General features: G+C 41.1%; 1 protein-coding gene across 1 annotated transcript in view; it reads left to right on the plus strand.

Moving 5' to 3' along the window:
- Nucleotides 1-9852: 9852 nt before the first annotated feature.
- MTAP (methylthioadenosine phosphorylase) overlaps nt 9853-25294 on the plus strand; it is a 46746-nt gene continuing 31304 nt past the window's right edge. The window contains exons 1-3 of the mRNA XM_063080917.1: nt 9853-9989; nt 20832-20918; nt 22136-22194. Of these exons, the coding sequence (XP_062936987.1) occupies nt 9957-9989; nt 20832-20918; nt 22136-22194 (179 nt within the window). The 5' untranslated portion in view covers nt 9853-9956. The remainder of the gene's footprint in view (nt 9990-20831; nt 20919-22135; nt 22195-25294) is intronic.

Genomic DNA, 25294 nt, shown 5'->3' on the forward strand with positions numbered 1-25294 from the left:
TACACCATATGAATAAAATCAAACACCAGGACCATATGGTCATCTCTATAGATGCTGAAAAAGCATTTGATAAAATTCAACATTCATTCATGACAAAGACCCTCTATAAGTTAGGTATAGATGGAAAGTATCTCAACATAATTCAAGCCATAAATGTTAAACCCACTGCCAATATCCTCCTGAATGGGGAAAAGCTGAAAGCTTTTCCTTTAAGAACAGGAACTAGACAAGGATGCCCACTCTCACCACTCCTATTCAACATAGTGTTGGAAGTACTAGCCAGAGCAATCAGAGAAGAGAAGGAAATAAAGGGCATCCAGATTGGAAAAGTTGAAGTCAAACTGTCCCTGTTTGCAGATGACATGATCCTATATATCGAACAGCCTAAAGCCTCTACAAAAAAAACTCTTGGGGTTGATAAAGGATTTCAGCAAAGTAGCAGGATACAAAATCAACACACAAAAATCAGTAGCATTTCTATTCTCCAATAGTAAATATGCAGAAAGAGAAATCAAGAAAACTTGCCCATTTACAATAGCCACCAGAAAAATAAAATACTTAGGAACTGAGTTAACCAAGGATGTGAAAAATCTCTATAATGAGAACTACAAACCACTACTGAGAGAAATCAGAGAGGATACAAGAAGACGGAAAGATATCCCATGCTCTTGGATTGGAAGAATCAATATTGTGAAAATGTCCATACTACCCAAAGTGATCTACAAATTCAATGCAATCCCCATCAAAATTCCAATGACATTTTTATCAGAAATGGAAAAAACTATCCAGACATTTATATGGAATAACAAAAGACCACGCATAGTCAAAGCAATGCTGAGCAAAAAAATAAATAAATAAAACTGGAGGCATAACACTACCTGAGTTTAACTAGACTACAAAGCTATAATAACCAAAACAGCATGGTACTGGCATAAAAACAGACACACTGATCAATGGAATAGAATAGAGAATACAGAAATCAACCCACACACCTACAGCCATCTGATCTTTGACAAAGGCACCAAGCCTATATGCTGGGGAAGAGACTGCCTCTTCAGCAAATGGTGCTGGGAGAACTGGATATCAATATGCAGGAGAATGAAACTAGGCCCATACCTTTCACCATAAACCAAAGTAAACTCAAAATGGATTAAAGAATTAAATATACACCCTGAAACAATAAAACTTCTTAAAGAAAACATAGGAGAAACACTTCAGGAAGTAGGACTGGACACAGACTTCATGAATACAACCCTAAAAGCACAGGCAACCAAAGGAAAAGTAAACAAATGGGATTATATCAAACTAAAAAGCTTCTGCACAGCCAAAGAAACAATTAACAGAGTTAAAAGACAACCAACAGAGTAGGAGAAAATATTTGCAAAATATACATCTGACAAAGGATTAATATCCAGAATATACAAGGAACTCAAACATCTTTACAAGAAAAAAACAAGCAATCCAATTTAAAAATGGGCAAAAGAGCTAAGTAGGCATTTCTCTAAGGATGATATACAAATGGCCAACAGACATATGAAAAAATGCTCAACATCACTCAGCATTCGGGAAATGCAAATCAAAACCACACTGAGATACCTTCTCACCCCAGTTAGGATGGCTAATATCCAAAAGACTGTGAATGATAAATGCTGGTGAGGTTGTTGAAAAAAAGGAACTCTCATACATTGTTGGTGGGACTGCAAAATGGTGCAGCCTCTATGGAAAATGGTATGGAGGTTCCTCAAACAATTGCAGATAGATCTACCATATGACCCAGCTATCCCACTGCTGGGAATATACCCAGATGAATGGAAATCATCAAGTCAAAGGTATACCTGTTCTCCAATGTTCACTGCAGCACTCTTTACAATAGCCAAGAGTTGGAACCAGCCCAAATGTCCATGATCCAATGAGTGGATACGGAAAATGTGGTATATCTATACAATGGAGTACTACTCTGCTATAAAAAGGAATGAAATACTGCCATTTGCAATGACATGGATGGACTTAGAGAGAATTATATTAAGTGAAACAAGTCAGGCACAGAAAGAGAAATATCACATGTTCTCACTTATTTGTGGGAGCTAAAAATAAATAAATAAATACAAAAAAAAACCGGGGGGAGGGGAAGAAGACACAACAAATACAATTCCTTGAAGCTGATATGACAAGTGAACAGAAAGGACATTGTTGGGAGGGAGGGGGGAGAGGGAGGAGGGAGGGAGGTTTCGGCAATTGGGCACAATAATCAACCACATTGTATATTGACAAAATAAAATTTGGAAATAAAAAAGAAAGAAAGAACTTCTAATACATATGAGAATTCAAAATAAATGAACTAATATCTTAAAAAAATAAAATAAAAGCTATTTGGTTTTAAAATTTATTCAATTATTTCAATTATTAAAATCACGCACACAAAAAACAAGTCTTCCTTGAACATAAGCATTTATGTTCCACTTACAAATCTTGTTATTCTGTTTATAAACTGAGTATAATGAGAAATATCACCTTCCATTTTTCATTGATTATTGGATTAACTATTACTGGATTAACATTTCTATGTTAAACAGAATAATTTTCCTCAGTACTGTTCTGTAATTATATTCAGTTAAATATTTTAAACACATTTTCAAGAATGTATCTTATTTAATTTTTAAGCATTTCAAATTTCTTACAGGACAAATTTGCAACACCTATAACAAAACATTTCCAAGAACTCATATAATTTTTGAAATAGAATTATTCACATGCAGAAAATACAATAAACCAAAATATCTTACACAATCTGATAGTGTATAAAAACCTGGTCAAATTCTCTGCCTTTTGGCTTAAGATCAACTTACATCAATTGCACAATAAATTGGAATTACAAGGATAGTCTGTGAAATTCTATGTATTTTTATACATTTTGTAAAGTTTCAATTAGAAACACAGAGCTTTTCCCTAAATTTATCATAAAGGTACTAATACTACATTTGCTTTATTTCATCATTTCTACATATTTAATTCAAAATCATCCCATGGTGGAAAGGCACTTACCAAGGGTGACCATAAAATTTATTTTCTAAACTGGGACATTATTGAGAGGAAAATGGGAAACACTAAAAAGAATTAAAATGTGTTAACTGATCTATATCAGTGATAAACCAGGACTGTCCCAGTCAAACCAGGGTGACGGTCACTCCATACTTACCCACATACAGAGTGTTGTTTATAAGTTAGGTTAGCAGCACTTCCTGGGCCAAGTGTTCATGGTCACAATATGCTTTTATAGCTGAGATTTGAGACCAGGACATAGGACCTGAGAGCTACCTGTTGCCTGAGTGATTCTATCTATGTCACAGTGGATTTCTAAGGTCTGTTTCCCTTCATTCTCATCCTCTCTCTCTCCCTATCCCTCCCTTCTCTCTGTCTCTGTCTCTCTGTCTCTCTCTCTCTCACTCACACACACACACAGACACACACACACACAGACACACACACACACAGACACACACACACACAGACACACACACACACACACACACACACACACACACACACACACACACTCCTCACCTCCCTAACTTCTTGGTTTATTCCTTAAGACTCAGTTCAGGTATAACCTTCTCCAGGAAGACCTTGAAAGTTGCCCTGCTCTGTGCTTTCGGTCTCTCATCTCACCCTTATCACATCATTTTATGATATCTCACTTCTCCTTCTGGCTCTTCTCAGCAGATTGGAAGTTCCTTAAGGGCTGAGAGTGTAAAAATCATACAACTTTCTCTCTTCAGCACTTTGCTTAAGGCCCAGCACATGATGGGAAGAGTAATACAGTGATTAAGAATTCAGACTACATAGTGAAGACTGATTTAGGACTGCATGCCAATTACCCTAGTCATATAAATTTGAGAAGATTTCTTAAATGCTCATGTGATGATAGTGATAATAACACCCACCCTTGCACTTTTAAAAACATCACATTCTACTTAGGGTTTTATTATCTTAGTTTAAGATTTAATCCCTTTAAAATTCAGACATCTGGGTAAGGTAGCATTTTAAGCTGCTTTTAGACACTAGCAACTTAACAGGAATGATAGGTTTGCTTGGCATTGTGATAGGAGAGAGAGGGAAGGCCTGAAGGTCCTAAACAGACAAGGAAGCTTTTGGAAGAAGAAAGTAAGCAGAGGAGATGGGTTAAGGGTGATTCAACTTCTCTCAGTCTCCTCATCTGTAAAATGGGGATTATAATAGCATCCATATCAGTATCTGTGAGGATTAAATAAAGAATACATGGCTCTCAATAAATATTAGCTATTTTTATTGTTGCTCTGGAAGATGCTCAGAAGACAAACATAATCCGATTCCCAATTTATTTTGTGGATTTTATTTCCAGACAGTACATGGAGTTGGTGGGGAAGGAAAGCTATGCTCTTAGAGTTATTTCCTATATTTTAATTTTTCTTCGCTGCACACAGGTGTTCCTTAAGTTCTAAAAGTGGAATAAAGAGCAGAAGCCACAAAAAAAAAAAAAGGGCCGAGCCCGTGGCGCACTCGGGAGAGTGCGGCGCTGGGAGCGCGGCAACGCTCCCGCTGCGGGATCGGATCCTATATAGGAATGGCCGGTGCACTCACTGGCTGAGTGCCGGTCACGAAAAAGACAAAAAAAAAAAAAAAAAAAAAGAGCAGAAGCCACACCAGGGATCATCACATGGGTCTTTCATCATAGCTCAGATCCTGACATGCTAAGGAGAGCAGAATTAAAATATATCTGCAGTATTAAAATATATCTGAGTACCTATAACTTCTTGATCCTTTTCTATACAGAGCACACAGAGCACAGAAATTGAGAATCATGTCTCTTTGGAGCAATAGTGAACACACTCTCTCCTTCACCAAGGGCAGTGGTGGGTTTAGGGTTTCATCGTGCACTTTGTTTATTCTTTAATAGAAATTATAATACCTACCTTATAGGATGTGAGGATTCTGGAATTCTAGGATAAATGGCCATTCTGTCAACCAGAATATGTTCTTAGTGTGTAGTATTATAGGGAAAATGGAAAACTGGTAAGATTTTTCTTAAATTAGTCCAAATTATATACAACTTAAGTCATCTTCAGTAGGGCTCCAGAAATAATGGGATATATACAATTTGCAGTGAGCTTTGAAGAAGAGACAAGGTGACTTGGAATGGAACCTATTTCTGGAATGAAAGAGACAGAATAGAAGGAATGTTTTTTCAGAATGTTAACTTAAGGCTGCCTGGTACATATTCACATATCTTTTGCTTGTTATCTTAATAAACACCAGCTACTATTCTCTTTAAAGTATATATTTTTCCCTTTTCTAGGCAGAGGATAGAGAAGTTAATTATTTTGAGAATCGCCTGTGGAAAAATTCCTCTGAAGACGATTTTATTAAGGTTGTTGTGTATCGTTGGGATTAATATTTTTTCCAAAGACCACCCTGTGTAAAATGATGAGATTAGGGTTTTTGAACCTGAATTTACACAATTCAGACATCTTTGAGGTCTTTATGCTGGTATGGGCTTGCCTGACTGGGAATTTGAAGAAACAGATTTTAAAATTTATTGTTGTCATTACTACTACTAGTTTTCTTATTATCCTCTTAAAATATTTTTTTGACAACTTTCTGGTACATCCAGAGTAGCTGCTTGCTAATAGAACTTTAGCCTTTCATTAAGGTTCCAATGTGAGCCTCTGATCTACTGACAAAAGTAGTGGCCAAAATATTGGGCTGGCTGATTAGCTTAGTTGGTTAGAGTGCAGCCTTTTAACACCAAGGTCATGAATTAGGACGCCCCCACGGGCTAGCAAAGCAACAAGAAAACCCCAAAATCGCCCTACCCATTGTATCTGTGATATAGGAGTATTGCAAGAAAAATCTGAGTCACACACAGTTGGGGATCTGCAGGGACAGTCTGAGGTTGTTTGGAATTTTTATTTTGGCCCAAATATCTACAAGGTGGTGGGAAGTTATATGAGTTGCTTCAGCCATAACAACTTGCCAGCTTTAATGTTGAGGAAAGGTTACCAGCTGGCCTGGGTCCATTTGTAGTACCCATCCAACAATGACACACTGGTCAGGGGCAGAGATGCAATGATTACATGGGAAAGCTGATATGGTTGGCTGAGATGATACATTTTGTGCATCTGTGTGAATACTTCCTCTTGAATATTGGATAGTCCTGAAATGGTTTGAAGAAATCTTCAAAAATAGAATGCAATTTAGTAATGTTTAAAGATTTATAAGTTATTACAGGCTCTTCCTCTACAAGGAGACTGTGGGACACTGAAGGACCTAATATAGACAGCTACTGGTGACACCATCTCAGCACCTTGTTGGCTGAGCTGGAAGTTAGGGAGGCATGTATGAAAGGGTTATCAAAAAAGAGGGAAGCTATTGAAATATTACAAGGTGGCTTGGGTACTTCTTTAGAATTATCTTTAGAAAAACAATGGTACAGGTAAACAGAGGGAAATTTATAGGACAAGAATGGAAGGGTAGGGCGAGATACTGCTTTCACTGACAGACTCTTGAAACTCCTCTTGTCTCATTGATTCCCCATATCAAACAAAAAGGGAGACCACCAACTATTTGAGATTTTATCCTCTTTTAATTCTAGATCTTGCTAAGGAAAAAAAGAGAGAGAGAGACCCAAAACTTGGAAATAAGGCAAAAATATTACCACTCACCTTTTCAAAGATGCCACACTAAAGCACCATCCAACTAGGCTGTCCAAGTGTCATCTGAATCTGGGTGGGGAGGATCACCTGTTTCAGGTACTCTGCTGAGTGGCAAATAATTGTCTGAGACCTCAGCCAGTTCTCCACCTGTTTTTGTATAGCTGCGAGCCAGGAATGGTTTTTACAAACTTAAGTGCTTGGAAAAATATCAAAAACAGAATAATACTTTGTCACATGTAAAATTTATTTGAAATTCAAATTTTAGTGTCCATAAATAAAATTGGATTGGAATATAGCCATGTTCATTCCATTAGGTATTATCTATGCTTTTTAGATTCAATTGCACCTCAATTTTTGTCTCTTGACTAACAGGATTTGCTAACCTCTTTCCTAAGGGATGTAACTTTCTTTTATTGTTTCTTATTGATAAGGGTTCGGACTCTGTGGTGTTACGTGTTATCTTATACAAGATGGATAAGTTACAAATGGTTTCTGCTCATAGAAAAGAACCCCAGAAGCTACAGTATTATTGCCTTGTAAAATATAAACCAGTATTTTATCAATTTTTTCAACTTATTCTAGCATTTTTTTCTGCTGTTTCAGTTTATTATATCCTCCTTTGAATTATCAGCTTTGTCTTCCTGCTGGATGAGTTTACTAATGAGTGAAATATATCTCTGACACAGGCTGACTATACTGGGGTACTTCAAAAGTTCACGGAAAAATAGAAGTAAAAGATAATACAAATCTTTCCATGAACTTTGACATTCTTCTAAAATGGATTATTTTATTAAAAGAATCAATGTAGTGGCCTTTGGGATTTCAAGTCACCTACAGTAGACCAGTTTCACGCTTCTAAGCATTTGTATGCTTTTTTCTCATAAAGCATAATAATGAAAAGTGTTGGAGGCCCCTCGGAAGTGGACCAGTTTTTCTTGACTACATGTCCCCTGGCAGAAGGAACGCAATAGCACCTGACAATCAGCTGATGGATGGGTGCCTGGTGTCTTAGAATAGGTCAAAAAATTGCTGAAATTTTGTCTAGAAATGCTAATTTCATCCCAGAAATGGTTTGCGAATGACATCACTCAGAAAACCAGACCAGACTTGGAGCAATTTTATCTTCACAGATATCACATGTTCAAAAGCAAATAAATGCTTGAGTCTTGACCTGGAAAAGTCCAGAACTCTAGTCTCCTCCAAGCTTCCAACTCCTACTCTGTTTAAGGGTCTTTCATGCTTACAGGATCTAACTTGCTTGCTTGTCTAACTTTTGGTAGAGAGGCAGTGCTGAGTAGAAAATGGACTTCCTAGTCAAAGTACATTAGTTGGTCAAGATCCCCTACTTATGTAGCAGACCTAAAACCCAGGGCATCTGTGTGCCTGGCAATGGATCCCACCCTGCTACCTGTAGTGGTGGGCTTCCTGCTCTTCAGTAGAAGAATCAGCAGAAAGGGCCTTAGAAAATATTCTCTTCATCCATGAAAGACTCCCACCCTCCTACCCTTTCAAAAGAGCACCCTAATCTGCTTTTATTCATCTTTTGCCATTTCATTTTATAACTTAAAAGAAATAGATAATTGTGGCAGAAGAAAGAAAACTCTACGTTGTGAGAAAATTCAGATCTAAAGCAAATAATAATGAGAGTGAAAGTCTTTACGTATTCTTCAAATAAACAGGTTATATGGGCAGTACCCAAGCTAATGCAAGACAGTGATATTTTAAATGAAATTGTACTTCTGCTTTGCTGCTGTAGAGCTAGGGCTAGGGTCTGGAGCTCACAGACCCCTGGAGCCCATTCACAAGCCCCTCACACGCACGTCTATGAGCTAGGTAACCGGCAAAAAGGTCCTTGGAGCCTTGATTGAAGAAGGAATAGTCTTTATTCAGCACAAACACGTCTGAGAGCTAAGCAGTACAAAGAGAAACTCTAAACTCAACTGCTACCATCAAAGCCCAAAGAAAAACTGAGCAGCTGCCTGCAGAGTAGACATACTCTATTTTTAGCCACGAGCTCTCTGCCAGCCAGCCTGCTTCACAAACTCCAGAACACACAATAGCAATAAAACTAAAAAGATACATTTGTGCACAGGTGCACTAACTCCACCCACACACAACTTGTTTACAGGAAATGTGCTGCTCACCCCCAACCAGACCTGAGCGGGGAGCCTGACTAAATTATCCTATTTTCCCCACAGCTGCTGTAGGGAAAAAGGAAAGTATCTCCTTCATTGGCCTTCCTCACATCTCCAGAGTAATTAGCAGCATTTGTATATCACAGAGGCCACCCTTAAGATCATTGCAATGCAGTGTTTTGTTTGGGAGAACTTAATTCATCAAGGAAGGTTATGTTGGATTATCCCAGTAGGGAAGGGATGGGGACTTTGAGAATGAGAGATTATCCCAGTGGAGGGCTGGTGGTGGTGGTGTGTGTGTCCTGCCAGTGCTGAGTGATGGAGACATGAGTATGGATTCTGAATCGAAGTGTACTCTTACCAGATGCAGCTCCAGCATTGGAAGGGTTAAAGATGGCCTTGCCGGGAGAGCCAGGCTCCCCGAAGATGAATAAACCATAGTTTGTAAATCAGAAGGGGTATCCCCTAGCACGTTACTCTGTTTATTTCCCTTTTGTCATCCCAGAGTCCTGGGATTCCTGCTCTGTCCTTCCAGGAATGAAGGGAACTGAGCAAGCCCTTGGTTGTCCGGGGGTGGTAGGAGCAGCAAACCAGCCCTCCGCCCCGAGCCCCGCCCGGTGTTCGCCACCGGAGGGGATCGCAGCTCCCGCCAGCTCCCGCCCCGTGAGGATTCCTGCTGCGAGAGCGTCTGGAACGCAGCCAGGCCTGATTTTGCAGCTGAGGCCACCGACGCAGCTAATATTAGGCTGAGGAAGGAGTGTTGCTTTTCCTTACAGGGTTTTTGTGAAAGTTAAATGAACTAATTAAAGTTCAAATAAATGTTCTTCATTATTATCATTACCATGAACCCGTTAGTTATAACTGAAAAAGAAAAGAAAAAAAAAAAAAATCCTGGGGAACCGGAAAGGTCTGCAAAAGGGGCGGGACGTGGGACGCTCGATTTGAGGAGGGGGTGGCGGGGGAGAGCCCACACAAGCAGCCAATCCAGCTGTCCCCGGGAGGAAGAGGAGGAGCCGGGGCCCGCCCCGAAACTCCGCACTGCTCACGCCCGCGCTGCGCGCTTGTCCCTGCAGCCGCTGCTAGCTCCCCGGGCCCGGGCGCTCGCCCACCGCGGCCTCCTCCCCGCTCAGACATGGCCTCAGGAGCCGCCACCACCGCCGTGAAGGTGAGATGAGCCGTCCTGGCGGCTGCGAGTCGCCCAGCCCGGTGCTCACTTGCCTCCGATCCCGCGAACCGCGCCTCGGGGAGTCCGTGCGCCCTGCCCATGCGCCCCCGTCGTGTCGGAGAGTGGCTGGGGCACGGCACTCCGGGCGAGGTTGCCCGGGAGGAGAGGGTACGCTTGCAAACTGCACCCCCCGGCCACCTTTGGTCTCATCCGCTTCCGCACCCCACGTGGTATCGGCAAGTTCTTTGGAGAGGGGCAGGGGGTGGGCGGGCGCCGCGCCTGGCCACCACCCTTGGCGAGCACCACTCCTCTTCCGGAAGATGCACCTGGCTGGAGCTAGCGGGTGTCCCGGGTGGCTGGGCGCCTGCAGCTGCAGAGACCGTCTCCTGGTGCCTTGGGAACTCACGCTTCCGCTCTCTGACTCCGCTCACTCCCCGCGGCCCACGTGGCAGAACTGCGTACTTGGCTCCTTTGCAAGCTTCCGGCTTCCTTTTCTTTCAAACTTAGGCCTTCTGGATGCTGAAGTTTTCCCCAGCAGCGCAATGTTGTGGAGCTTCTGAGACTTTTCTTTAAATACCGAAAGGGGTGCAGGCGTGCTTTCCTTAGGGCCGCACCCTGTTTGGAGGCCTCTGGCTTGAAACTGCTTTGTTTGCAGCCTTGAAAGTTAGAGCTCAGTTTCCTTGTGTCCTGGGGTGGTCCTCAGAGGCCTCGGCACAGGGGATCACTGTGCAGTGGGAAGCTTTGGCCAGAGGAGGGCACGAATCCTAGAGCAGCGATTTCTGTGAGGATTTTAAATACCTCTTTCCTGGTTGGTGTCTCGAGGGAGAGTGTAAAGTTACAGTGCATAAGGAACAGTTGGAGAGTCAACTTAAAACCTCCTCTAGGCTGTTTATTATTGGCCAGAAACGCAGTTAACTTGTTTGACGTTTAGAAATTTTTGGACCATGGGATAGGAGGACTTGAGGTCCTCTCCAGGCATCTCTTTTGACTCGCTGCTCTTGTGTGCACTTATCCCGGGAGCAGGCACATCTCTGCGGTCCGTGTGTCATCAGCCAGAATGATTAGTTTTTTTAGGTCTTTGCACCTCTTAATGAGCCACTTGGAATGAGAGCAGGAGTGGAGGTGTTGCAGTCAGACTTAGGTATGAAACTTCTTTTGCCATTTTGAAAAGAATCTTTCATTCAGCAGATATTATAGAAGGCCTCCCCCATGCCAGTCAGGGGGTACAAGGCAGAAAGGGTTTTTTTCATGATACTCATGTGTAAAGCATGTGACTTCCCTTAGGGTGCCTATCTATAAAGTGGGGATTTTACTGCAGCATTTGCACAGGGGATTAAAATTATATTGTCTGTTTTGCACATGGTTGAAGCTTATTAAATGGTAGTGCTTGTAACTGGAGAGCTGAGATTAATTTTGAACTATCTTTTCTTCGACAATTAATTATGTTAAGTATTATTAGGCTGTAGCTTTTCACCTTTCCCTTACAGGAATACATTCACTTTAATCTGTTTAGCATTCTCTGTGCCACACAGTTTCCCTGTAAAATTAACGCAGTGTATTTAAGTGCAGAATGGGCAATGTGATTAGAACACTGATGTAAATATTGAATGACGTATGTTTTGGGACTTGGAGAGCTGCTGGATATAAAATTAGGAGGTACAAATGGTGCTAGCACTGCCTGCTCATTTCTCTCTTTGAGGTTAGAACAGGTGACAACTTTGCTGTTGAGAATCCATGATGCAGACACCATATCCCCCAGACTGCGAAGGCAACATCTTATATAGAAAACATGAGATTCCAGTGCCCGGAGCAAAATAGGCTAATAAAAACCTTATCCTGTTCCACATCATACAATGGTAGATCATATGGTCACACAAACCTCTTTTTGTGGACATAAAGCTGAGGCCCAGAAAGGTCAATTAAGGTGGTCAGAATTACATAGCTGGACCTAGAAAATGGTAGAATTGGGCCTAGAGCCTGGCATTCCTTCCAGTAGATGAGGCATTTCTGAAATCTGAAATGTGGGCTCTGTGCCTTAAGGAAGAGGGACTGTGGAGTACATGCATAAGGCAGGCCGCCTCCCCACACCCACTGGACGTTTTCTGGTTATGGGTGTAAGAGGCATATTTTTGTGTCTGAGCCCCTTTACCTCACTGGCAGGTGGCGTGTGTGGTCCCATTCACTGCCACCATTTTGTCTGGTCATTTACGAAACAACAGTTCAGTTGGAGGTGTAGGGGTGGGGTAGTGCGGGCAGGAAAGAGCTGTGGAGCCAAGAGACCCAGCGTCACGTCCCGGCACCCCCACTTTCAATAGCACCTTAACCCCCTGAACCTTAGGGTCCTGGGTTGTAAGATGAGCACTAGTAACGCTTACTTGGAGAGGTTGTTGGATTTAAATACAGGAACATGTCACACACCCAGCCCAGTTCTAGGGACCCCGTTAACATCAGCACCAGTACCTCTCTTTTTAGAATACAGATATGACCAGGGGTTGGAACTTAAATCCATTCTCTTCAATTTAAGAGGTGCAGTTAGCTCATTCAGGTGAAAAACACCATTAGGTTTTGGATTGGCAGTATGATATTTGGTATGTCATTCAAATCTAGCTGTCTACTAGCAGAATTCTATTAAGAAAATATTTATCGAATATCTGCCAGACACTGGAGGTGCATCTTTGAGTAAGAAAAGTTCTCTGTTTTCTTAAGCTTGTATTCTTCTGGAGATGGAAGATCATCTAACATGAGAGTCAGGTAACAGTGAGAGTCAGTTGGTGTGGGAGTGTCAGAAAAGGCCTCTAGAAAGGTGGAGCTGTGTAATGGTCTCTCCCTCTCCCCAAATTCATATGTTAAACCTAATCACCAATGTAATAGTATTAGGAGGTAGGGCCTTGGCAGGGGTTGGGGGGGGTGATTAGGTGGAGCCCTCATGAATGGAATTAGTGCCTTTATAAAAGAGATGCTAAAAGAGCTGCCTTGGCCCCTTCCACCATATGAGAAGGCACCATCTGTAACCCAAAAAATGGGCCCTCACCAGACACCAAATATGCCTCGATCTTGAACTTCCCAGCCTCCAGGCTGTGAGAAATAAATTCCTGTTGTTTATAAGCTACCCAGTTTTTATTATGTTGTTGTAGCAGCCTGAACAGACTAAGACAAGCTGATAGCTGAAATGAGGATAAAGAGCCACGTGAAGACCTGAGGAAAGAGATTGGAGTCAGGACAGCTAAAATCAAGATTCTGAAGACATGAGCTAGACGTCATAGGAACAGAAATCTTCATGCTGGTGCATGGTGAGAATTGGGTGACTGCAGCTCATAAGACCTTCCTTTTGTAGACCATCTTAAAGAATCTGGATTTTGTTCTAAATGTTTTGGAAGCCATTAAAGGGTTATGACTGGAGAGATATCATCTGATTTATGTATTAAGATGATTACTCTGCTGCCGTGTAAAGAACAGCCTGTATGAGGAAAGAAGTAGGGAGTCAGCCAGAAGCCAATAGCGCTGGTGCCCAAGTCTAGGGTGGTAGCCTTGGAGGTACTGAGAATTTGCAGGTAGAGCAGAGAGATGGGTAGGATTTGGGAGTGCAGGAAGAGGAGCAGGATGATTTCTGGTTTTGACCTGGAAAACACAAAAGATGGTAGTGCTGGTGAATCATTTCAAACTGGGAGTTAGGGGGCCATGGGTGACTCTTCGGAGCCAAGGAGGGTAAGTGTAGGATTTCTCCCTCTGAGATACTGCTGGTTAGGGGCCAGGGTATGAGACGCTGAGGGGCCTCTTTGCTAAAGAAACCGAGTGGGTGCAGGTGGGTGGCAGATTGGGGGAGGAAGGAAGCCACCTCGAGTAACAATAACTGAGGTAGTCTTTTTTGTGGCTCACTACAGGGAGAGGTGGTCCAGGCAGGGGTAAGGTCCAGGCATGGTGGGCAGCCATGGAGGGAGGCAACGGGAGCCAGAGGCCATGGGGTTAACACCTGCCATTGTCTGGGAGAACCTCAGGGAGACGTCCTCCAGCATCAGCCACTGGCAGGTGGTATGCTTGACCATGTGGTGGGCAAACAGGTTTCTAGCATTCAGATAGAGGGCATTCTGGAAGGCTTCTTCAGTAGACTGTGGCTGCCCCAGGTGGCTGCCCAGCTTTCACTCTGGGAGATTAAAAAAAATAACTCTTAATCATGATGGCTGTGACAAGGAGGGGGATATGATCCCATTGTAAGTGGATAGTGGGCTACAAACAAAATGGTATTAAAGGAGATGAGCAAGTTGTGGTGTCTAGATTGTGGAGGATGGGCCTTAAAGCTTTCCTATTGGCTGTCTCGAAAGTGGCCAGCAAAGACCTTTAGACTGAAAGTCCTTGCGTGGTCCTCTGAAACTGGGGGACAACCCACAAGCCCCAGTTGAAAATCAGATGACCAACAAGCCTTCATTTTTTTGCCTAGGGACACAATGGCATTTTGGGCAGGACAGTTCTTCCTTTTGTAGGATTGTCCTGAGCATTGCAGGACATAGAATACATCCTTAGCCCTTCCCCACAAAATGCCAGTGGTCACTGCAACCTTGGTTGAGGTCATTTCACACTTCGTTGAGGACCCCTGGGCTAAATCCCTGCGAGAGGGAGACTGCCTGGTGAGGTAAGGTAGAAACAGCCAGATTTGTGCACTGACCAGAGAAAAACGAGGACATACGGGCTTTTTTGTTGCTTTGACTAAGTTGATTTCGATTTTGTTTTTTGCTGAGGGTAGTAGGGTGTATAGAGTATTAATGCATTATTAATATACATATCAATGCATTATTTCACTTGATTCTCATGATAATTCTATGGATTAAGTAAAAATCCTACCCTTATATATACAGATGAGGAAGGAGAAAACTTTTGTGTGCAGTGGACCCTGGATCCTTAACTGATTATGATCATTGTGTTCTAGTCTGTGCCTTTAAGCATCTACAGCAGTGGTTCTCAAAGTGTGATCCATTTGCATCAACTGATTATTTGTTAGAAATGCAAATTCTTGGGTCCCACCCCAGTCCTACTGATTCAGAAATTCTGGAGGTGGGGCCCAGCAATCTGGGTTCTAACAAGTCTCAGGATATTCAGATACCTGCTGAAGTTTGACAGCCACTGATCTAGGCAGCTTTGAGAAGGATAGATATCTGCAAGCTCTTCAGGTGATCTTACTCAATGTATTAGTTTCATATGGCTGCTATAACAACTACCACAAATTCAGCTTACGGCACCACAAATGTATTCTCTTACCGTTCTGGAGTCCAGACATCCAAAACTAGTTTTATGGGGCTAAAACCAAGGTGTTGATAGGGCTGGTTCCGTTTGGAGGATCCAAGAGAGAATCCACTTCCTTGCCTTTTCAGCTTCTGAAGGCACCAGCATTCCTTGGCTCACGGCCCACGGCACATCCCCTTTTCTCTCCCTCTGCTTCATTACCACATCACCTTCCCCATTTGACCTTTTAGCCTTCCTTTTACAAGGACTCTTGTGATCACATTTAGGGCCCACCCATATAATTCAAGATAATCCACCATCTCATGATTCTTAATTTAATTATGTAAGGTGACCTTCCCAGGTTCTGGGAATTAGGATGTAGCTCAGCTGTCTTTCAAGGGCTATTACTCAGCCCACATTTTAGAAATGTGTGGTTTAGGCCCTAGAGCAGGGTACTTAGTTCTGGCTGCACATTAGAACCACCTGATGAGTCTTAGAAACAAACTATGCCTTGCCCATTAATCAGAATTTCTTCAGTCTCAGACCTGGGCTTTGGTAAAAAGCTTGCCAGGGGATTCTAGTATCCAGCAGCTGACTCAGGAGGAACTCGGGGGTGGATCCTGCTATTGTGCCACAAGCACAAGAGAACTCTAAAGAATATAGTAAGCTCTGAGGAAAATCCTTCTCAAAAAATAATTGGCTATTTCAGGAGGTAAGGTGTATCTTTAAGAGGGTATCTACCCTTTAGACTAACATCTTGACTTTGCAAGGGGAAGTTGATCAGATAAAAACCATGGTGTTCTATGCCCTCAGGTCATCCAGACTTCTCTGACTAAAATATAATATCACTACATGCATGTGCTGTGGCTACCATAACAAAGCATCACAGACTGGGTAGCTTACACAACAGAAATTTACCTTACAGTTCTAGAGGCTCGAAGTCCAACCTCAAAGTGTTGGCAAGGTTGGTTTCTTCTGAGAAGTCTCTGCTTAGGTTGTAGATGGCCGTGTACTCCCTGTGTCTTCACATGGTCTTCCCTGTGTATGTCTGTGTCCCAATCTCTTCTTATAAGAACACCAGTTATATGGGATTGGGGCCCATCCCAATGACCTCATTAATTACCTTAATTACCTCTTTAAGACCCTGTCTCCAAATACAATCATGTTGTGAGGTACTGAGGGTTAGGATTTCAACATACGAATTTAGGGAGGACACAATTCAGCCCATACCCTTTACTTATGGAGGTGTCTTGTCAGAGTTGGAGCCACCAGCAGTCCCTGACGACCATGTTGCAGGTTTGAACAGGCCTCCCAGACTGAGCCATTTGGCCATTCTCTCCCCATACAGCTGGGCTTTGGGATTTCCAAGGCCCTGGGAGGCCTCAAAGCCAGGTCAGCCCAGAAATGAAGGCTTCTGTCTCCTATGTTTGCTGAACTTGTCAGTGGCAAGCAGAGCTGAAGGACTGAAACGCTCAGATCAGGGACTGCTCCAACTCCACACTGGCTTTCTTACCTCATCATGACCTTGAGGCACTCAAGGCACCCAATTTCCCTGGCATGAGCTAGTCACACTTACTCAGAGTTATGGTGACTTGAGAATACCAGGTGCCAGGGGAGGTAGACACAGGGTAGGGTTAGTATGCCTTCTTTCAGCCTTGCTGGAAGTGACCATTCTGGCAAGGTAAGCCAATGTTTGGATAAAATGCTTTCTCAATCTCAGGCAGTCAAACCCTTTATTCTTTCTAAAGAAACTAGCTGGTAGTCTGTTAGTGGACAAGTGTGGGGTCAACTGTTAACCGTGAAAATCTGGTGATGATACTGAATAACCAGAAGTTCCTATTTCAGAACTTTATCTTGTGTAATGAAGTCCTAGCTGGGCAGAATTGGCCCAGAAATTGCATCTCAGGCCTCAAACACATTTCCAAGTAGTCTTTGGCCCAGGAGGCCTGACAAGGTCTTGCCATTGCTTCTTGAGTATGGATGAGGTCATCAGTGAAGAGTCCCCCTCCTCTCTGAGATGGTCCACTCAGACACCAAGAGTCACAGTTTCTATGCTTGCTCTATGAACTTGATCAAGAACTTGACCTCTCTGAGCATCAGTTTTCTCATAACATGTAGACAGTAAAACTTTTCTGTTAGGGTAGGATGTTATGAAGGACTCCAGGGCATATTGAAACATTGTATATCATAGTGATAAAGTCTGAAAGACCTGGATTCCTATCCCAGATTTGCTCTTATGATTGCTCTTGGACAAGTTTCTTAATTTCTGTACTTCTCTTTCCTCATTTGTAAAATGGGTGTAATACTGTAGGGCATGTCTTATAGGGTGGTTGTGATGATCAAATAAAGTAACACCGCTGAAGCACTTAGCACAGTGCCTGTGATAGGTAAGTGCTCCAACACAGTTTCTTTATTACCAAGACAGGTACTGTTGAACTACAGAATTGGGCCATCTGTGCTTGGGTGCTTCATCACAGTGTACTTCGCTGTAGAGCCAGCAGGTGGCAACATTGGCCACATCTTGGTGCTGCTGGCCTCCATCTTAGAGGTCCCGTTCCCTGGTGTGGCAGTGTTCAGCTGCTATGCAGACACTGTATCCCTTGCAAGATGGGGGTTTCCATAAACAGCAAGAGCCACTGGGCGACTGGATGGGCTTACCTGCAGATTATTCCAGTACTAAATGCCCCATCCTGGCCTTTCTGGCAAGCAGAGGCCACTCTTGGGTTTGATGTCTGCCCAGTACTAAATGTTCCTTGCTGAGGGCTGAGTTGCTAGCTACCTAGTGCAGGGTCATCATGCAGGCCAGTGTCGTGGACTGAAGCTTGCGACTGCCGTGGGTGAGCTCCAGGACTCTGAATTTCAGCAGGACACCTGGTTAGCATTTCTTAACCACTGCTGTGATACTGGGCTAGCTCACCTAAACTGAGAGAGTGATTCCAAAACAAAGTCAGGTTTATTTTTAGTATACGAGTTTCAGGATGCGGTGTAGGATCCAGAATCCAGATCCAGAGTCTGGCCCAGGCAACATCCAGAAACAGCCAAGTCCAAGAAGTGGTAATAAGTTTAAAAAAAAAAAAAAAAAAAGCCAAAGTTTTCATGAATGGCTGAATCCGGAAGAGTAGGCCGAGAGTAATTTCAGAGTCAGCCATCCATTTCTGTAACCCACGGTGAGGACGTGGGCGGGACAGTTTGTTAGCCTCCCTATGATCTGTGGTGCTTGAGAGATACAGGAAATGAAGGAAAATGGAGAAGCCAGCCTACAGGAAGGGCTGGGATTGCATAAAACAGCGTGAATGTTTTTTTTAATTCTGTTGAACTGACATGATTTAAATGTATTGACTTAAATGAACGCTTCTGTAGATTGGAAAACTATTGTATTGTTTAGTCTTTACCTGTAAAGTTGAATTAGTTAAAATATGCAACTGCTGTGATTTCAGTAATGTACCACAAGGTGGCACCAGTGTCGAAAATTGGCTTAGCCACTTAAGGAAATTGTGGTGGCACTTTTTTTTTTTTTTAATAAATTTTATTCTGTATGTTTGAGGTTTACAGCACGATGTTATGGGATCATATAGATAGTGAAATGGTTACTGTAGTGAAGTGGATTAACATATCATCTCACATAGTTACTTTTTTTGTGTGACAAGAACAGCTAAAATCTACTTATTTAACAAAATCCCTAATACAATACACTATTACTAACTTTAGTTCTTCTGTTGTACATTTTATCTCTAGACTTGTTCATCCTACATATCTAGTATTTTGTATCCTTTGACCTACATCTCCCCATTTCCTCTCCCTGGTCCTCTCATGTTAACCACTGTTTCATTATCTCTATATGTTTGAGCTCTTTTTTGTTTTTCATACCACATATGAGTGAGATCATGCAATATTTTTCTTTCTGTGCCTGGCTTATTTTACATAGCATAATGTCTTCCAGGCCCATCCATGTTGTGGCAAATGGCAGGAGCTTCTTTTTTTCAGAGGCTGGGTAATATTCCATTGTATATATGTTACCACATTTTCTTTTTCCATGTGTCAATGGACATTCAGGTCGTTTCATATCTTGGCTATTTTAAATAATGCTGCAGTGAACATGAGAGTTCAAATATCTTTTATTGTTCCAAATTATGTAACCATGTCATAGGAAACTTGCAGGATTCTTCAATAAAATCTCACTATATTGCCCTTATTTTCTTGTCTTGTTTCTTTGTTTTTGGTTTCCTTTTTTTTTTTTCCCCCCCCAAGAAACTGAGGGCCAGAGAGGTAACCATTTTTCCACATGTTCATATAAATCAACTTGCGTAACCTGACCTAAAAATTACTTAATTCAGATGTTCAAATAATTCTTAACTCTGGAACTTTTTCTCAAGAAGCTACACTTTCTTTTATTTAGTAGAAATTTTACTCAAGTGGCAACAAATTTAAAGCTTTTCATTGAGGGGAGGAGAGAAATGCTCAGGCACTTTCCATTAGGTTTCTAGTAAAGTGTCATGTGTTTAGCCTGTCACTGACTGTTTAAATTCTTTCTGTTTTTGGAAGTATCAGCCCAGAGGAACTTTCCTAATGATTTCAGTTGCTTAATTTTTAGTTTTAACAGTTAGTATTTATTTATCTTTGTAATTGTTCTTGTTTGTGTTTCTGAGTCATCAAATTAGATTAATTCTTAGAGGGTGTTACCAGATTTCCTTAACTGAGGACAGAACTTCCAAGATAATCTCTGAAAAATACAGAGCTTGAACTTAAAAAAGATTTTTAAAAAAGATTTTAAAAAGATTAGTAGTTACCTTTGAATTGCTTATTTATACTTACATTAATTTATAAATTTCCTATATATAGTATTAAGTATATATGAATATGCTATGTTCTTATGCATATTTACTATATATAAATATGAATTTACATATGAAGGTACTTCAGAAAGTTCTTAGAAAAATAGAATTGGAAGATCATATAAATCTTTCCATGAATTTTTTGAAATACGCTTATATATGAGTGACAGTTTGATTTCATAAGTATATGTGAGGCTAACTTTTCATGCTATTTCAGTCTCCTCAATTTTTGTTACTTTCCAATTCTGTGGTTCTAGTTGCATAGGAAAGAAAATCTATTTCTTGGTTAAATGGAAAAATGAGGAAAAATCATCACCGAGTGGATATACCTAATATTTTATATTCCAGCAGTCTTTTGAACATTCTTTATTACATAGTCCATTTGGTAGAGAAAATAAAATTGGTCAGAAAGTAATTTTCTACACCACATTTGCCAACTTTCAGTTTTGATTTCTTAATTTTAAGCTAGTGATAATTACAAATAATTGCCTTTCTGTATTTATTTGTAATTTGGTCAGAAATAAATGTGATACACTCCAAGAAAAAGATCTACATTTTGGTTATTTATGGAACATGGAGGGCCTTCAAATTTCAAAAGTTTCTTGATTTTTATAGAAGGCCTTCAATTGTATGATCATTTTTCAGTAATTTTCATATTTTTAAAAATAACTACGGCTTAGCAGGAATGGACAAGAGCATGAATATGAATAAAGAAATTTGCTTAAAATAATGATTTTATTTCTAATGAAAAATGACCAAATATGATAATCTTTTCTTCTCCCTTTTTCTCCCTTAGATTGGAATAATTGGTGGAACAGGCCTGGATGATCCAGAAATTTTAGAAGGAAGAACTGAAAAATACGTGGATACTCCATTTGGCAAGGTTAATATCCAGTTAGTGAAGACATATTAGATTTTCCATTTCTCCTTGCTGGCTTGATTTTTTAACTTAAAAAAAAAAAAAAAAAAAAAATGCTTTTGTTTTGGCAGCCCAGTGCTGTCTGCTCCAGGCAGAGAAGGCCTGGAGTCCTGCCAGGGGGTTCCATCTGCTGAGACGGTGTTCACAAGGATGTCTTGGACTTCGCCGTTTTGAGAATGTGGCTTTTTCTCAATTTATGTTACTAGAAACCTGACACTCGTTTCAAACTTCTCAAATTTACGCATTCAAATCAGCTTCTCATTTGGGGCATATAGGTCACACCACACTAATTTGGGGAACAGGCTGATGACTAACAGTACTGGCGTATCATTACAAAGCAGATTTTCTGAATGAGCCCTGGCTCAAAAGGATTTTGAGGCTCAAGAGTATTGTCTTGAAGATCCATAACATGGTTGATGTTAGTTGAATGCATGACTGAACTGGAAATAAAACAATCTCTTTCTAAGAGAGGCTGCTTTTTACAAGCCCCTGTGTCTCCCGGCCTGGGCTAGGGTGAGGTTATCTACCTTTTCTTAATTACATGTTGCTGTTTCCAAATGTCATCGTTCCTCTGACCCTCCTATGGTGATCTCTGCATCTGGCCTTACCCACCAAACCCTCCATTTTAACTGAGATCTTAGTTGATCTTGTGTCCTCCAAGTCCCGCTGTCATCTTGGCCTGCTTCTTAGTCTTGGGTTTCTTAACCCTCTTGGTTAAAGCCTTTCCCACCATTACCTCAAGTCACCTGGTGAACACAAGCAGAGAGTTCCCACGCTGAGTTCTTAAACACTGTGACAGAGGCCTCCTATCCTTTCTGCCTTTCACTCTCACACCTGTACTTGAACTGACCAAGTACGCTTGATACATCTAAATTTGATCCGTCTACCATCAGAGTCCCCTGGGGTACTTGCCACAAATATATCTTACTAAATGGTACTGATGCAGGCACCCAAGGCAACCTTCAGAGTCCTGTGAATCTCTGTGCCTGTAGAAAGCTCAGTTGATATTCACTGAATGATTTTGTGGATCACTGAGATCTGGATTCTTCTCTAAGCTTTATCTTCAAACTCCAAGTTTCCATGAATCCTCTTGTGGTTGAACAATTCAAACAGTAGCTTTATAATTGTTTACATACATGTTTTAAAATCACTGAGTTGTAACCGTTTTTCATTGTGTGCAGCCATCTGATGCCTTAATTTTGGGGAAGATTAAAAATGTTGATTGCGTCCTCCTTGCAAGGTAAGGTATTTTAAGCTTTTTGAATGTTACTACTAAAGGAGAATTTAAATTTAACTTGAATTCTAGAAATAGTAATAATGCAGATGTAAGTTTTTATGTGTTGGTGAAGTCAGAACGTCTTTGTCACCTATGTTTACCACATATGGTTTTTGGGGTAAATTACACTGACTTTGGAAATCAAAAATCTCATGCCCCTTGCCCATGAGATTGGAAAAGTACATAAGTTGACTAAAATTGGAGTTCTGGTTTCAGTTCTAGCTGCAAGAAGAAAGGTTGTCTTTTATTCATTTTTTTCCCTTGTAATTATCAAGACGAAGAAAAACAATGCTTCATCCATGATGCTTTGTGTAGTAGTAGTCGTATGTTTGTGGGGAGTGGGTTTATGGTCCCTAAAGTGGGTAACTAGTAGTTTCTACACCATGGTTTCCTTGACAAGGCTAGTGCTGCTCCATCTTACAGAGAAGGCAAAATCATTTTTATCACATAATTACAAATTAGGCAAACTACATGTATTTGTTTTCTATCACTGTGTAACTAGTACACAGGTAATTACATATGGTTTATTATGTAATAAAAATTACATAATGAACAAATTTAGCAGCTTCAAACAGCATACATGATCTCGCAGTTTCTGTGGGTCAGGAGTCTGGCACACTTAGTGGGGTCCTCTGCTTGGGGACACACACAGTACACAGCATACTCAGGGCTATGTTCTCAGCTGGAGTTTGTGGTACTTGTTCAAGCTCACAGAGTAGTTGACAGAATTCAGTTTCTCACAGTTGTAGGACTGAGGCGTTCAGCTCCCAGGAGCAGTCCATATTCCCTACCATGGGGCCCTGTCTCCAGGCAGTTCACATGATGGCGGCTTGCTTCTTCCAGGCCAGTAGGGAATCTTTATTTCATGCTAGCAAGGTGGAGCCTAGTCATGAGGGGGACTTCAGCACCTTTGCCATATTTTGATGGTTGAAAGCAAGTCTTGGGTTCACGCACACTTGATTGGAGGTGATTATACAGGGTATGAAAATGGGGGCCACTCTGGGTCTGTCTGCCACTCTACATTTTTGAAATGGCAGTGGCTTCTCAGAATCCAGTGAAACTAAATTTAATTTCAGGTGGTCACCCGGGGTGGATTTCAGGTGACCTTCTTTGTTGGTCTGTGGTCATTGCTAAGGTATCATTTAGTTTTTTCCAGGCTCTAGGAGACAACAGTTGGTGGTGTGGCTCTGTGGTTAGAGTGTTATACTCCTCCTGAACTGAAAAGTGTCATACTGTGAAATGATTGATCCTCTAATGAATCGTTCTTAACTACTTTCGATTTTTAAAATTTTTTGAAAATCTAATCAGTTTTGGAGATCAGCCTCAGAAAAAGGCACATACTTTCTGGGTGTTCATGGACCTCTACCTTCTGAAAGTCATCTATGAACTCAGAAAAGAAACCCTGATATGCCGTTTTTCTATAATTATTTTGATGTTTTTAATAATTCTGTTGGAAGTCAGGAAAGACATTAAAGTTTCTTTTTAAAATGTAAACATACAATAATAAGGGATATTTAATAACAACCCTACAGAGCAGGTATTTTTCTTATCTGTTTTACAAATGGAAAAAAAATTGGACTCAGAGAACTGAGTGACTTTGATAAGGTCACACAGCTATTAAGTGACAGGCCTAGTTTTGAATGCAATCAGTTTTACTCCAAAGCCCAAACTTTTTAAAACAAAATTTGGATATTTTTATCTCCAGTCTTTTTCCTAAATACAAGTATGTCTATGTGAGTATTTATATTAAACATGTATATGCCAGCCAGTCCTCAAAAGATAATAAAAATAAACATGTATGTGGATATGCAAAATATATGTATATGTGTAATACTTTTGTGATCATACTATATGTATATTTAACTGTTGTCAGAATTAAGTAGCATATCTTTTTTTTTTTTTTCATTTTTTAACCTCATGTATTTATACTTGAAAGTTGCCAGCCAGGCATGTAGATTTTAAGTGTTTTCAACAAAGCTATGTAAGGTGTGAAGAAAAAAAAAAAAACAACCAAACTTTTAATCATCTTTGTACAAAATAAGGTTTTATGTGTTACTTGCTTGTAAGTGTATTTTTGTGTTGCCATGAGTAAAAAAACAAAACAAAAAAAACCCTCGACTCTTGACACTTTGCCTTTCTGTGGTAGAATATTACACGTGTTATTTGTAGTTTTTCATGCAGGCCAGGATAATTTAAGACCTTTTTATGAAATACTCTTTATAAGTAAGCCATGTCATGTGAATTTTAAAAAATAATTTTAGAAATTGGGTTTACTGGCGTTTCTCTGGGTGGTTGGGTGTGTGCATGCATTCATGTGTGTGCTTGTGTGTTCCAGGTACTCAAAGAATTTTAACCAAACACATTACTTTGTCCAACAGATTGAACTACTTATGTGGCAGGTCCCATTCTAGGTGCCAGCAAGGAAGACAGACAAGGGCATCACCCTTGGGGCTGACTCTAGTGGGAAGGATAAGAGCTAAAAAGGAAATATGTACTTTGAAGTGATGAGAGGTGCTAGAAAGAAAAACAAGTTTAGGTGATAGTGATGTGACTTAGATGTGGTGGTCATAGAAGGCACCTCCCTGAGGAGGTGACTTTGGAGCTGAGACCTAAAGAAGACCAGAGGCCTGAGCAGGAACGAGCATGAATGAGCAGCGAGAAGGCCCGTGAGGCTGAGCCTGGGTTAGGAAGGGACAAAGAGGGGGAGAGCTGCAGTGGCATTAGTAGGCCAGGGCCTGGGTGATGTTACGTTCACGGCATCATGTTTGGATTTTATTTTAAGTGTGATAGGAAATCACTGGAGGTTGTATTAGTTTGCTAGTGCTATCATAACAGCACCACAGACTGGGTGGCTTAAATAACGGAAATTGATTTTCTCACAGTTCTAGAGGCTACAAGTTCAAGATCAAGGTGTTGGCAGGGTTGGTTCCTTCTGAGGGCTGAGAGGAAAGGATCTGTTCCAGGCTTTTCTTCTTGGCTTGCAGATGGCCATCTTTTCCCTGTGTCTTCACAGCTTCCCACTGTACATGTCTGTGTGCAGATTTCCTCTTATGACACCTATCAT

Source organism: Cynocephalus volans, chromosome 16 (assembly GCF_027409185.1).
Source record: "Cynocephalus volans isolate mCynVol1 chromosome 16, mCynVol1.pri, whole genome shotgun sequence".
Lineage (NCBI taxonomy): Eukaryota > Metazoa > Chordata > Mammalia > Dermoptera > Cynocephalidae > Cynocephalus > Cynocephalus volans.